Here is a 14,558-nt window from a genome sequence, read left to right as displayed (position 1 = left end):
AGATTAACCACTTTTGATTCCATTCCCTCCGGAAACAAAGTGTTTCTAAACTTCTTGGAAGTTATATATTTCAATTTGGCAACTACATAACCACCAACATATCTGATTTTTCCATGAGCAGATGAATCCAGTTCTTGTTGAGACGAGATGTCATTGATTGGTTCCACAGTGTCAAGCTGAAGATGAGCAGATGATAACTCAAAATATTTCCTTCCAAGGTGAAACATGACTGACGTAAATAGCTTAAATTCTGGTCCGTCAATGTCAACTTAATAATATGTCAGAATTCCTACAACACTGCTTTCATACTTCACAGAGTTGACATATTTGTGAAATTTCTTGAAATAATCATTTCTGTGTTTTTGTGAAAATTTTATTTCATCCTCTTGGAAACAGACCAATCCGATATCCTCGACCATTGAAAATTGAACTTTGAACCAATCATCAAATTTCTGGAAATCACAACGAAGGCTTTGTTTGAAGGATAACATTCTTTCTTCTGTAGGTGTGTCCAGAAACTCTGTGAGAACCGATCCAACCCGATGGAGATCGAGACTCTTCAGCTGTAAGAATGTAGGTTTAATGAAATTGTCTGGAAAATTCTATTTTGTGTAATAATTATATTTCGGAGTCCGGTATAGAGGATCAAAAGTCCAGCACTGGTAATAAAATTTATCTTATCTTATAAGTCAAGTGTTCAATATCACTGTTAGAAAGATCGTCGTGCATGTTTGTATCAGAATGCTGATCATTTTTTTTTCTGAAGGTAGATCTTGTTGAATTTGTTTTTTACAACATAATGTGTGGCTGCTATCCCAGTAGATCAAATGATTGACACGTTTTTGTGGCTTTTTCTTTGATATTCCACAATCCGTTTCACCAAATATGTTTTACCAGATCCAGCTTGGCCCGTGATTATTACAGTAAATCATGTTAACATTTAGAGGAAATTATGTCCGCAAGCGGTCCATAACGGCCGTTTAAATGGTTAGTGGGAATTTCATGAAATATAGAGAGCACCGAAGCGAGGAAGGTGACTGACGACGGTAAAATTTTCATGTGGGAGTCGGTTACCTTCTCTATATAATAACAACCAGAAACGGTTTTTTTTTTTGTTGTTAAAGCGCTTTATAATCGATTCCAATGTTGTATCGGTGCCTAAATAGACATGAAATGATGTTATAAATAAAAATTAGACAATTCCATTATAACTTTAGTTCCTGACCCCAAGTACCTGTGATCATCATGCGTAATTTGTTGTAATATTGTATAATGTCCCGCCGGTATGAGTGTGTACGATATGATACTATAACCGGGGTTCGTGCTTTGTTTTACAAGTGTTACATGGAATAAGGAAGTGTTACCGCTTCACTCACGTAGCGACATATGACACGCTTCCGGCCATGTGTGCGAGGCTGTGTCGATACAGAGTATATTTCCCGGAGACTGGCACGCTGAAGGTAGGTGTGATACCATTATCATATCGTACCTATTATTTCAACCGCTCTTAAACATATCAGTGAACGTATGGTTTACTGGATAATATCATCAGTACTTTAACGGCGTGTGATCACTTCACTTACACAGAGGTCACGAGTCGTTTGTTATGATAGCTTTCGTATCGAGAATGACATTGAACAACGGTATCAAACTATCAATAACTGTGACCTCTTGTTACACATATCACTGCGAATGACTGCAAATTAAAATCTTGAATTTTGAGAAAAACATCTGTCTTGCATAGAATTTGCATTTTCACTAATCACGCAATAGAGGAGCAGAGACATACTGTATATAAATAGAATACATGGTCGGTGTCTCCAAGACGCCAGGGCTCGCCACTTTTGTCTTTCTTTACCCTCGCCAAAATACAGCTTATATTTTAAGACACTGACCATGTATTCTATTTATCCTGGAACAATAAAAAGAAAACAATCATCAAAAATAATCATTTTGAAGTGAAACTGTGTCAAAAATGACAGAAATATGTTCGCCTTTTAACCGTTGTTTCACTTTGAAGTAGGTCAGTCGAATTGACGCACGTGCGAAGATTCCAAAATACAGCTATTTTCCGTCACTGCCGTATACAGCAAAAATATATACGGTGGGTGTATTCCGACAATGCGGTGGCAGTTGCAGGATAAAATGCTATATAATGGCTAGATCGCCCGTTGTCTGTCCATTAGCCTATAGCTCATTATCGCTATTTCTCAGAAAGATTTTTCTCTCTCTCAATGTTTATAAGTATTATTCTCTTGGTCTTAAGATGTGCATATTGAAATTTGAGACTACAGTAATCAGATACAAAATAATGTCCGACAGGTGGACATTTTGAATTTTGACATTTTATGTTTTTTATCGCTTTTTCTCAAAACGTTCTTCATTCTTCATTCTAAAATTACATATATAGTTTTCAATGTAGCGGACAGGCATCCATTGTGAATTTTGACAATTGAAATTTGTTATCGCTATTTCTAAGGAAGTTCTTGATGGATATTTCTGAATTGATTCCTTTTCAGTCTCCTTCAGGGTTGAGATATCCCTTTCCATGGTACAGGCCAATGTTTGATTATTTTTCTCGTATATTTAAAAAGTTAATTAATTGTAAGGTGTTGTGAAATCTTTTTATCGCGCCATGATCGATTTCATTTGAAATGTGCGTCGAAATTGATGACGTTTTCAATTTGCGACATGGTTACGCTACGTAAAATGATGATGTTACGCTATTGTGAGTGGCGTCATAGCGCGTGTCAGTTGTCTTTCCATACACCGTATAAGATCGATTTTTCTCTTACCATGGACAGGGATATCCACAAGCCTCGTGTTTGACAACTTAAGAATCTTCCCCTCGGGTTGAGATTTCACTGTCTCACCCCCAAGGGGGTGAACGATTCTATATTTACATTCTGTGTTGCATTTGTCTATATGTCGTTAGTAAACCAAATTGTATTCATGAGACTGTATACTACAATTTACAGTGACTCGGTCAGTGTAGGAATACAGCTTCAGGTGCTGTAGGTTAAACAATGGCCTCCAGTTACTTTCGGCCTAGGGCTTTCGAATGCTAGCTGTAGCATTTTTTTTACAGGAGCCACAACCAAAAATAAAGCAACGTCACAAGCTATGAGAGTATAATTTTATAATCAAAAATAATGTAGTCAACACGAAATTACTTAAAGCGTCATTCTTGACCTTTACGAAATTATCAATATTGTCAATGTCGTCAAACTCACAGGGGCTCGTTTCCGAACTTTCAGAAATGGAAGACACGACAACATTAATAGTCAAATATTTATAATAAAAAAACTTTGTAAAAAAAAGGGAGTATCGACATATTTTCCGGTTGTGAATGTATTCTGGATTTTAGTTTTGTGTTTATTCACTGATCAATGTCAAAGCCTGCTGCCTACCTTACAACATCGAGCCCCTGTGAAGTTGAAAATCGTCTGCTAAGTTAGCGACACTGATGTGACCGGTTAGACTTGAATCTGTTTCGAACGAAATGTCCTTGGAATCGTTTTCACCTACTGTCAAGACGTCTTTCATTAAGAATTAGAGAGCTGATATTCTTCTGAAAATAACGTAAATCCAGTCGATAGAAACATAAGTGTTTCCGAGGAACTGAGTCTGTCCTGTGAAATGCCCGTTCAACGCCGCATCACTTCTAAATGTAAACCGTATATCATTGCGCAGAAAAACGGTTTCGATTTTAAACAAACAGAAATTATGCAATTGTGAACAATTTGACAATACCTACAAACGTATTTGAAATATAAAATAAAGCCAAATTTGTGCAAAAACCATTATATGTGTTTACTATAAATAACCTCATGAGGGACTATATTATTCCTTCCGGAAATGTCGGCTGTTCCGGTATTTGAGCTTGATGACGTCAGTGATAGGGTAAGCGGCAAATTTAAACGCGTCATAACCTACAGTAAATAAAAAAATCTTTATGAATGTAAATATAAGCATTGAACTGTTACCAAATGGTAGTATACAGTCGATATGAATACAATTTGGGTGACAGATAAATATTTCATGTCGCCCTAACGGGCGACATTCTATTTATCTGTCACCCAAATTGTATTCATATCGCCTGTATACTACCATTTGGTAACAGTTCAATGCTTAAATTAATCTCACTCGAAGGTTGAGGCACACTGTTCGTGCTCTTTGCACATTCTTAACAATTGTATGACGTCGCGGCAATAAAACAATGACGTCACGTCGACAATTCGATCACGTCACGTCAACATTGTCTTGCATTGATGTACAGGCAGTATTAGATATATACCAGGATAAAAAAAGTTAAAAGAAAAAATAAGCATTCACCCCTTGGGAGTGAGACAGGGAAATATCAACCCTCCGGATGAGATCCCCTTGTCTAACAAACCCCGCAATGGATTGAAAGATTCTATCAATTCCATCCCTAGCAACCACGTGGTCACACTGTGAAGTATGTCTTTCTCAGATGTAATATCTAGGTTTCCTTTGGTCCTAACTTGCGATTGCTCAAATATGGGATGTCGCCATATTGTAATGTACTGATGTCTTGATGAGGGGTAACCGTTAACACATTTGTGTTTCATTGTAGACAAAAGACCGATAAAATGGCGGCACAGACTCCAGTACCCGGATGTAGCCATCATTCCGGTATGGGTTTTGTCTATGTTTGTAAGACATGTGACAATCAACTTATCTGTATGGACTGTGTTGTGGGTCGTCACAACAAACACGACCTTGGTAAATTAACGGACTATGTGTCGGAACAGAAACGTCAAATCAAGGAGTACAAGGAAAGGCTTTCAAAAACGGATATTCCAAAGGCAGAGAGGGACATAAAAGAAAACAACGAAAACTTATCGGAATGCAGAAAAAAGTTGAGGGAGATGATCGACAATATCAAATGTCAGGCAGAGCAAATGAAAAAAGAAATCGACAAACTCACAGACAGGTTAGTGAAGCTCTGTAGAGATTTGGAGAAGATGAATTCAGATATCACTGTAATGAACAATAGTGCACTAACTAAATGCCTCCGAGAGGAAATGAGGCCACGACTGGACAAATATCAACAGGTTCTGACTTCCGGTACAAATGTCGACGTCATCACACTAGCGCGGGAAACACGGAACGGAAATTGTGCCTCAACTGTGCCGAACGCTCGAGGAACCTTGAAAACGGCAGCCTTTAAACCCGGAAGTATCCACAATGGACTCTTGGAACGGATGCTGGGTACAGTGATAGTTGACGGGGAAAATCCCATATTCCGGACTGTTAAAAAGATATCTGTTGTTTCAAAATTTAAAACGTCAATTCGTTGCAGTGTGTACCGAACATGTCGTGAAGGTGGAGAGGCCTGGTTATCGCACAAGACAGAAAAACAGATATACAGAATAGATCAGAATGGAAACACAAAGAAGAAGATCGAGTGTAAAGTCAAAGTCCAATCAATCGCCGTCTCACCGACAACGGGGAGGGTGTGGTTCTGTGTACAGGCTGACAACAGCATCCGGGAAGTCACGTCTAATGATCAGATAGTGATCCGTTTCAATGGAGAATCTACACCATTATCTTTGTGTATAACAGCGGAAGAGATGGTGGTGGTGGGGATGAGTGGTGGAATAATCCTGTACACTACAGACGGTCGGATGGTGACAGACGGTGCGGGCCGTGTCTGTAGACAGGAGGCGGATGTTCCCCATCACATGGCGTTCTGTACACAGACCGGGGATGTAGCTGCTGCTGACAATGGAAATGTAACGTTTGGTGAATACATGGCTGGTAAGGAACCAGTAAAGCCACCCCGGATCATTGTGATGGATAAGCACCTCAAACTTAAGTTTCAGTATCAGCACATTGATGATATTGAACCACAAACAGGTGAAGGTCAACATTCCAAGTTCTATCCCTATGATGTTTGTTTTGACGGTGCAGGTGATGTCCTGGTAACAGAACATGTGACCAGTTCAGTATTGCTGATTGACGGGAACAATGGACACTTCCTCAGGACCATCTGTATATCTGATGGTGAGCTTCCTTCGGGTATCAGCCTGCTGGATGATCGTATTCTCTGGATTGGACATTGGAATGAAACAAAAATATTTAAATACATGTAGTAACTAGGAGAGAGTATTGATCTTCATTTACTAGTGAGTGATTCCTGGGCGACTTTGGAACATTCTTGAATCCGTTACTAAAAGAAACTGACTGTACAAACACGCGACACACATATGAAACGAGATAATATGTCTTGTGATGCGGATTAAATTGTGGTTGAATTTTATTTCGTGTCAAAGAAATGATAAAATAATGAAATCATGGATTGTGGTAAATATCTTTATTTCATTGTTCGGTAACTTGAAGACCAGACGATTGTATTTCCAAAGATTTCTGCTGGCTTGAAACCGTATCATTATTTTACTTATATAATTATATATTCTTTGTAAATAACATTTTATCTTCGATAAGGTAACAATTTATCTGATAATTTTTTAGTGAAAGATTGTTTATTTGCGTTAAGAAAGTATTAGAAAATACAGAATAATTAAATTGCCCTGGGTTTTGGTGATATTTGGTTAAGTCAATAGTCAACCAATACTTAGTGAATTTTACCATTTATTAGACAGTGAACTTTTGACCAAGGTTATTAATCTTTAAGAGTTACATAAGAGTATTTATTCAAGTACTTTTTGTACCAACAGATTGTATATCATTTTTCTATCCAATATCATTTAACAAAATATATTCCGAAGAAGTTTAGAATTAGTTTGACAATGTAACTTTGATCTGCACACTCTCTAGTTATAGAAACGGGTTGTTAGAGTCATACTGCTCGAGCTTACATACAGTACAGCTTGTCACACAATGTCTGAGGTCGAGGATCATCTACGATCATTTCAAAATTTTAGAATTAGATACATAAAAAATATATTATTGGAGAAAGCCATTCAACATCAAGGAATTGAGTCAACTTGATAAATTTATTTTTGTGGCTAACATAGTAAGAGTGAACTCTACTCTTCATTGAATACAATATTCATAATGTTTTTAAATTTTGTATTGTATTGCAACATATTTTGTAACGTTCATGTACTAATGATCGTAGGTCGAAATCATTTAATGAACTTAATTAATTTGTTTGTTTTGAATTTAGCGAATAAGCCACAAAAATAAATAGATATATTAACATTTTTGAATGTGTGAAGTGAATGGCTAACTTACTGGTCAGAATTAAAGGATTAGTGGAGGGAGTTATGCATGGTCCCTTACTGCTTTCGAGCAAGTCGTAAATCTTGTACCAGGTGGTTCACACCTACTTTGTGTAATCAATTAATCCAAGTGCTCCAATTAGTGAGAATTAGATGGCATAACCACGACTGCTGATGTAAACTTGGGTTGCTGATGTTGACTTGGGTTTTTGATGTAAAATTGGGTTACTGATGTAGACTTTGGTTATTGATGTAGACTTTGATTACTGATGTTGACTTTGGTTATTGATGTATACCTTGGTTACTGATGTAGACCTTGGTTACTGATGTTGACTTGGGTTACTGATGTAGACTCGGGTTACTGATGTAGACTTGGGTTACTGATGTAGACCTTGGTTACTGATGTAGACTTGCTTACTGATGTAGACCTTGGTTACTGATGCAGACTTTGGTTACTGATGTTGACTTTGGTTATTGATGTAGACCTTGGTTACTGATGTAGACTTTGGTTTCTGATGTAGACTTTGGTTACTGATGTAGACTTTGGTTACTGATGTACACCTTGGTTACTGATGTAGACCTTGGTTACTGAAGTAGACTTAAGTTACTGATGTAGACTTTGGTTACTGATGTAGACTGGGGTTACTGATGTAGACTTTGGTTACTGATGTAGACCTTGGTTACTGATGTAGACCTTGGTTACTGATGTAGACTCGGGTTACTGATGTAGACTTGGGTTATTGATGTAGACCTTGGTTACTGATAGAGACTTGGTTACTGATATAGACCTTGGTTACTGATGTAGACTTGGTTACTAATGTAGACGTGGGTTACTGATGTAGACTTTGGTTACTGATGTAGACTTGGGTTACTGATGTAGACTTTGGTTACTGATGTACACCTTGGTTACTGATATAGACTTGGTTACTGATGTAGACTTTGGTTACTGATGTAGACTTGGGTTACTGATGTAGACTGGTTACTGATGTACACCTTGGTTACTGATGTACACCTTGGTTACTGATGTAGACTCGGGTTACTGATGTAGACTTGGGTTACTGATGTAGACCTTGGTTATTGATATAGACTTGGTTACTGATGTAGACCTTGGTTACTGATGTATACCTTGGTTACTTATGTAGACTTGGTTACTGATGTAGACCTTGGTTACTGATGTAGACTTGGGGTACTAATGTAGACATTGGGTTACTAATGTAGACTTAGTTACTGATGTCGACTTGGGTTACTGATGTAGGCTTGGATTACTGATGTAGAATTGGGTTACTGATGTAGACTTAGTTACTGATGTAGACTTGGGTTACTGATGTAGACTCGGGTTACTGATGTAGACTTGGGTTACTGATGTAGACTTGGGTTACTGATGTAGACTTTGGTTACTGATGTAGAATTGGGCTACTGATGTAAATTGTGTTACTGATGTAGACTTGGGTTACTGATGTAGACTTGAGTTACTGATGTAGAATTGGGTTACTGATGTAGACTTGGGTTACTGATGTAGGCCTTGGTTACTGATGTAGAATTGGTTACTGATGTAGAATTGGGTTACTGATGTAGACTTGGGTTACTGATGTAGACTTGGGTTACTGGTGTAGAATTGGGTTACTGATGTAGAATTGGGTTACTGGTGTAGAATTGGGTTACTGATGTAGAATTGGGTTACTGATGTAAACTTGGGTTACTGATGTAGAATTGGGTTACTGATGTAGACGGGTTACTGATGTAGACTTGGTTACTGATGTAGAGTCGGGTTACTGATGTAGACTTGGTTTACTGATGTAGGCTTGGATTACTGATGTAGAATTGGGATACTGATGTAGACTTGGTTACTGATGTAGACTTGGGTTGATGATGTAGTCTTGGGTTACTGATGTAGACTCGGGTTTCTGATGTAGACTTGGGTTACTGATGTAGACCTTGGTTATTGATGTGTACTTGGTTACTGATGTAGACTTGGGTTACTGATGTAGACTTAGGTTACTGATGTATATTTTGGTTACTGATGTAAACTGGGGTTACTAATGTAAACTTGGGTTACTGATGTAGACTTGGGTTACTGATGTAGACTTTGGTTACTGATGTAGACCTTGGTGACTGATGTAGATTTGGGATACTGATGTAGACCTTGGTTATTGATGTAGAATTGGGTTACTGATGTAGACGGATTACTGATGTAGACTTGGTTACTGATGTAGACGGATTACTGATGTAGACTTGGTTACTGATGTAGACTTTGGTTACTGATGTAGACTTGGTTACTGATGTAGATTTGGGTTACTGATGTAGACTTGGGTTACTGATGTAGACTTGGTTACTGATGTAGACTTTGGTTACTGATGTAGACTTGGGTTACTGATGTAGACCTTGGTTACTTATGTAGACTTGGTTACTGATGTAGACCTTGGTTACTGATGTAGACTTGGGGTACTAATGTAGACATTGGGTTACTAATGTAGACTTAGTTACTGATGTCGACTTGGGTTACTGATGTAGGCTTGGATTACTGATGTAGAATTGGGTTACTGATGTAGACTTAGTTACTGATGTAGACTTGGGTTACTGATGTAGACTCGGGTTACTGATGTAGACTTGGGTTACTGATGTAGACTTGGGTTACTGATGTAGACTTTGGTTACTGATGTAGAATTGGGCTACTGATGTAAATTGTGTTACTGATGTAGACTTGGGTTACTGATGTAGACTTGAGTTACTGATGTAGAATTGGGTTACTGATGTAGACTTGGGTTACTGATGTAGGCTTGGGTTACTGATGTAGACCTTGGTTACTGATGTAGAATTGGTTACTGATGTAGAATTGGGTTACTGATGTAGACTTGGGTTACTGATGTAGACTTGGGTTACTGGTGTAGAATTGGGTTACTGATGTAGAATTGGGTTACTGATGTAAACTTGGGTTACTGATGTAGAATTGGGTTACTGATGTAGACGGGTTACTGATGTAGACTTGGTTACTGATGTAGAGTCGGGTTACTGATGTAGACTTGGTTTACTGATGTAGGCTTGGATTACTGATGTAGAATTGGGATACTGATGTAGACTTGGTTACTGATGTAGACTTGGGTTGATGATGTAGTCTTGGGTTACTGATGTAGACTCGGGTTTCTGATGTAGACTTGGGTTACTGATGTAGACCTTGGTTATTGATGTGTACTTGGTTACTGATGTAGACTTGGGTTACTGATGTAGACTTAGGTTACTGATGTATATTTTGGTTACTGATGTAAACTGGGGTTACTAATGTAAACTTGGGTTACTGATGTAGACTTGGGTTACTGATGTAGACTTTGGTTACTGATGTAGACCTTGGTGACTGATGTAGATTTGGGATACTGATGTAGACCTTGGTTATTGATGTAGAATTGGGTTACTGATGTAGACGGATTACTGATGTAGACTTGGTTACTGATGTAGACGGATTACTGATGTAGACTTGGTTACTGATGTAGACTTTGGTTACTGATGTAGACTTGGTTACTGATGTAGATTTGGGTTACTGATGTAGACTTGGGTTACTGATGTAGACTTGGTTACTGATGTAGACTTTGGTTACTGATGTAGACCTTGGTTACTGATGTAGACTTGGGTTACTGATGTAGACTTGGTTACTGATGTAGATTTGGGTTACTGATGTAGACTTGGGCTACTGATGTAGACTTGAGTTACTGATGTAGACTTGGGTTACTGATGTAGACTTGGGTTACTGATGTAGACTTGGGTTACTGTTGTAGACTCGGGTTACTGATGTAGACTCGGGTTACTGATGTAGACTCGGGTTACTGATGTAGGCTTGGGTTACTGATGTAGACTCGGGTTACTGATGTAGGTTTGGGTTACTGATGTAGACTTGGGTTATTGATGTAGACCTTGGTTACTGATGTAGAATTGGGTTACTGATGTAAATTGTGTTACTGATGTATAGACTTGGGTTACTGATGTAGACTTGGGTTACTGATGTAGAATTGGGTTACTGATGTAGACTTGGGTTACTGATGTAGGCTTGGGTTACTGATGTAGACCTTGGTTACTGATGTAAAATTGGTTACTGATGTAGAATTGGGTTACTGATGTAGACTTGGGTTACTAATGTAGACTTGGGTTACTGGTGTAGAATTGGGTTACTGATGTAGAATTGGGTTATTGATGTAAACTTGGGTTACTGATGTAGAATTGGGTTACTGATGTAGACGGATTACTGATGTAGACTTGGTTACTGATGTAGACTCGGGTTACTGATGTAGACTTGGGTTACTGATGTAGGCTTGGATTACTGATGTAGAATTGGGATACTGATGTAGACTTGGTTACTGATGTAGACTTTGGTTACTGATGTAGACCTTGGTTACTGATGTAGACTTGGGTTACTGATGTAGACTTGGTTACTGATGTAGATTTGGGTTACTGATGTAGACTTGGGCTACTGATGTAGACTTGAGTTACTGATGTAGACTTGGGTTACTGATGTAGACTTGGGTTACTGTTGTAGACTCGGGTTACTGATGTAGACTCGGGTTACTGATGTAGACTCGGGTTACTGATGTAGGCTTGGGTTACTGATGTAGACTCGGGTTACTGATGTAGGTTTGGGTTACTGATGTAGACTTGGGTTATTGATGTAGACCTTGGTTACTGATGTAGAATTGGGTTACTGATGTAAATTGTGTTACTGATGTATAGACTTGGGTTACTGATGTAGACTTGGGTTACTGATGTAGAATTGGGTTACTGATGTAGACTTGGGTTACTGATGTAGGCTTGGGTTACTGATGTAGACCTTGGTTACTGATGTAAAATTGGTTACTGATGTAGAATTGGGTTACTGATGTAGACTTGGGTTACTAATGTAGACTTGGGTTACTGGTGTAGAATTGGGTTACTGATGTAGAATTGGGTTATTGATGTAAACTTGGGTTACTGATGTAGAATTGGGTTACTGATGTAGACGGATTACTGATGTAGACTTGGTTACTGATGTAGACTCGGGTTACTGATGTAGACTTGGGTTACTGATGTAGGCTTGGATTACTGATGTAGAATTGGGATACTGATGTAGACTTGGTTACTGATGTAGACTTGGGTTACTGATGTAGGCTTGGGTTACTGATGTAGACTCGGGTTACTGATGTAGACTTGGGTTACTGATGTAGACCTTGGTTACTGATGTGTACTTGGTTACTGATGTAGACTTGGGTTACTGATGTAGACTTGGGTAACTGGTGTAGCATTGGGTTACTGATGTAGAATTGGGTTACTGATGTAGACTTGGGTTACTGATGTCGACTTGGGTTACTGATGTATATTTTGGTTACTGATGTAAACTGGGGTTACTAATGTAAACTTGGGTTACTGATGTAGACTTGAGTTACTGATGTAGACCTTGGTTACTGATGTAGATTTGGGTTACTGATGTAGACTCGGGTTACTGATGTAGACCTTGGTTACTGATGTAGACTTGGTTACTGATGTAGATTTGGGTTACTGATGTAGACTCGGGTTACTGATGTAGACCTTGGTTACTGATGTAGACTTGGTTACTGATGTAGACCTTGGTTATTGATGTAGAATTGGGTTACTGATGTAGACGGATTACTGATGTAGACTTGGTTACTGATGTAGACGGTTACTGATGTAGACTTGGTTACTGATGTAGACTCGGGTTACTGATGTAGACTTGGTTACTGATGTAGATTTGGGTTACTGATGTAGACTTGGTTACTGATGTAGACTTGGGTTACTGATGTAGACTTGGGTTACTGATGTAGACTTGGGCTACTGATGTAGACTTGAGTTACTGATGTAGACTCGGGTTACTGAGTAGATTTGGGTTACTGATGTAGACTTGGTTTACTGATGTAGACTTGGGTTACTGATGTAGACTTGGATTACTGATGTAGACTTGGGTTACTGATGTAGACTTGGGTTACTGATGTAGACTTTGGTTACTGATGTAGACTTGGGTTACTGATGTAGACTTGAGTTACTGATGTAGACTCGGGTTACTGTAGGGATAATATTTTCTACTGTATGATTCCTGTTGTGTACAGTAAAACAATAACCTTATTGGACATTTAGAAGTAAGAACGTCTGCTTTCTTATTAAATATATTATTATTCCATGTTATTATTTTTTAATAAAATAGCTTTAATTCACATATAATTGTAATGTTCTGTGGTTAACTCCTGGCAGGGCTATGAGATTTACCTCAAACGGAGAGTTCCATGCAGTGGCAGTACAAAATTTGAAGAAATAAAAAAGCGGGAAAATTCCGTAATTTTCAGGAGTGTTCGCCGGTATCATTTACATGTAGACGAGAATGTATCATGCCATTCGTATTTTAGATAAAACACGGTACGTAATGATTTTATAGTATGCTGACTAGAATGCCGTAAATGTAAAATCCATAGATGTAGACTTAAATAACTATCATATGTGGTATTCATTTGAAATATTTGAGCTAGAAATTTGTACATAACCTTTCAATGAAAAGCTCCGTGAAGTTGATTACTTATCCCATCATCCAGTCGACCATTTCATTCCTTATCCATACCTTATTACTGATTCAATTCCTTCATTACTTATTCGATTCTCTCATTACTTATTCGATTCCTTCATTAGTTATTCGTTTTCTCTTTACTAATTAACACTTTAAATGGTTCGAAACTAATTATTAAGCATTCTCTATGTTCATTTCACCATTCAATTCCTTATCCATACATTATAACTTGTTCAATTCCCCCATTACTTATTCATTTTCTCTTTACTAATTAACACTTGAAATGGTTCAAAACTTACTATTAAGCATTCTCAATGGTAATTTCACCATTCCATTCCCTATCCATACTTTATTACTTACGTTCTGCAACGGTACATATTATGAACTATGATCATGGCTAATAGAGATTGAAATTCATATTTACCCATTGAAATTGAGCTCCTGTGCACTGTTTTGATATACATTCTGTACAATGTAATTTACGTAATATATTTTCTGACATTATTTTTTGACAAGAATCGACCCATCTCAATATTAAGTTTTGAATTGTCGGTACGAAACTAACTTAAACGATTATATATCTAAAATCTAAAATATTGGATTCATACATTTAACTATAATTTAATGCATGTTTTGTATAATCTATGCTTTCACATATTATTTCTGTGAGTTTTTTACTTTCTATACCAAAAGATGGGTTTTATTCAACTCCCAAGGCATGAAATAATCATTATAACTGTTGAATAACATTCAATTTATACCACACGTGGCATAAACTCTGAATTCGTTTTGTAAGGACAATGTGTCCTTTCACATGG

General features: G+C 37.8%; 1 protein-coding gene across 1 annotated transcript; it reads left to right on the top strand.

Moving 5' to 3' along the window:
* The first annotated feature begins 1,348 nt into the window (after positions 1–1,348).
* On the top strand, positions 1,349–6,986 carry LOC117329285. Its single transcript, XM_033887153.1, has 2 exons — positions 1,349–1,460; positions 4,598–6,986. The coding sequence occupies exon 2, from the start codon at positions 4,614–4,616 to the stop codon at positions 6,117–6,119; it is 1,506 nt and encodes a 501-aa protein (XP_033743044.1). The 5' UTR covers positions 1,349–1,460; positions 4,598–4,613; the 3' UTR covers positions 6,120–6,986.
* Positions 6,987–14,558: the final 7,572 nt, after the last annotated feature.

Source organism: Pecten maximus, chromosome 6 (genome assembly GCF_902652985.1).
Source record: "Pecten maximus chromosome 6, xPecMax1.1, whole genome shotgun sequence".
NCBI lineage: Eukaryota > Metazoa > Mollusca > Bivalvia > Pectinida > Pectinidae > Pecten > Pecten maximus.
Note: the sequence above shows the minus strand (reverse complement) of the source record. Positions and strands in the feature narration are given on the sequence as shown.

What these genes read in the sequence shown, in the direction of transcription:
- LOC117329285 (XM_033887153.1), top strand. Translation starts at nt 4,614, where the DNA reads ATGGCGGCACAGACTCCAGTACCCGGATGTAGCCATCATTCCGGTATG.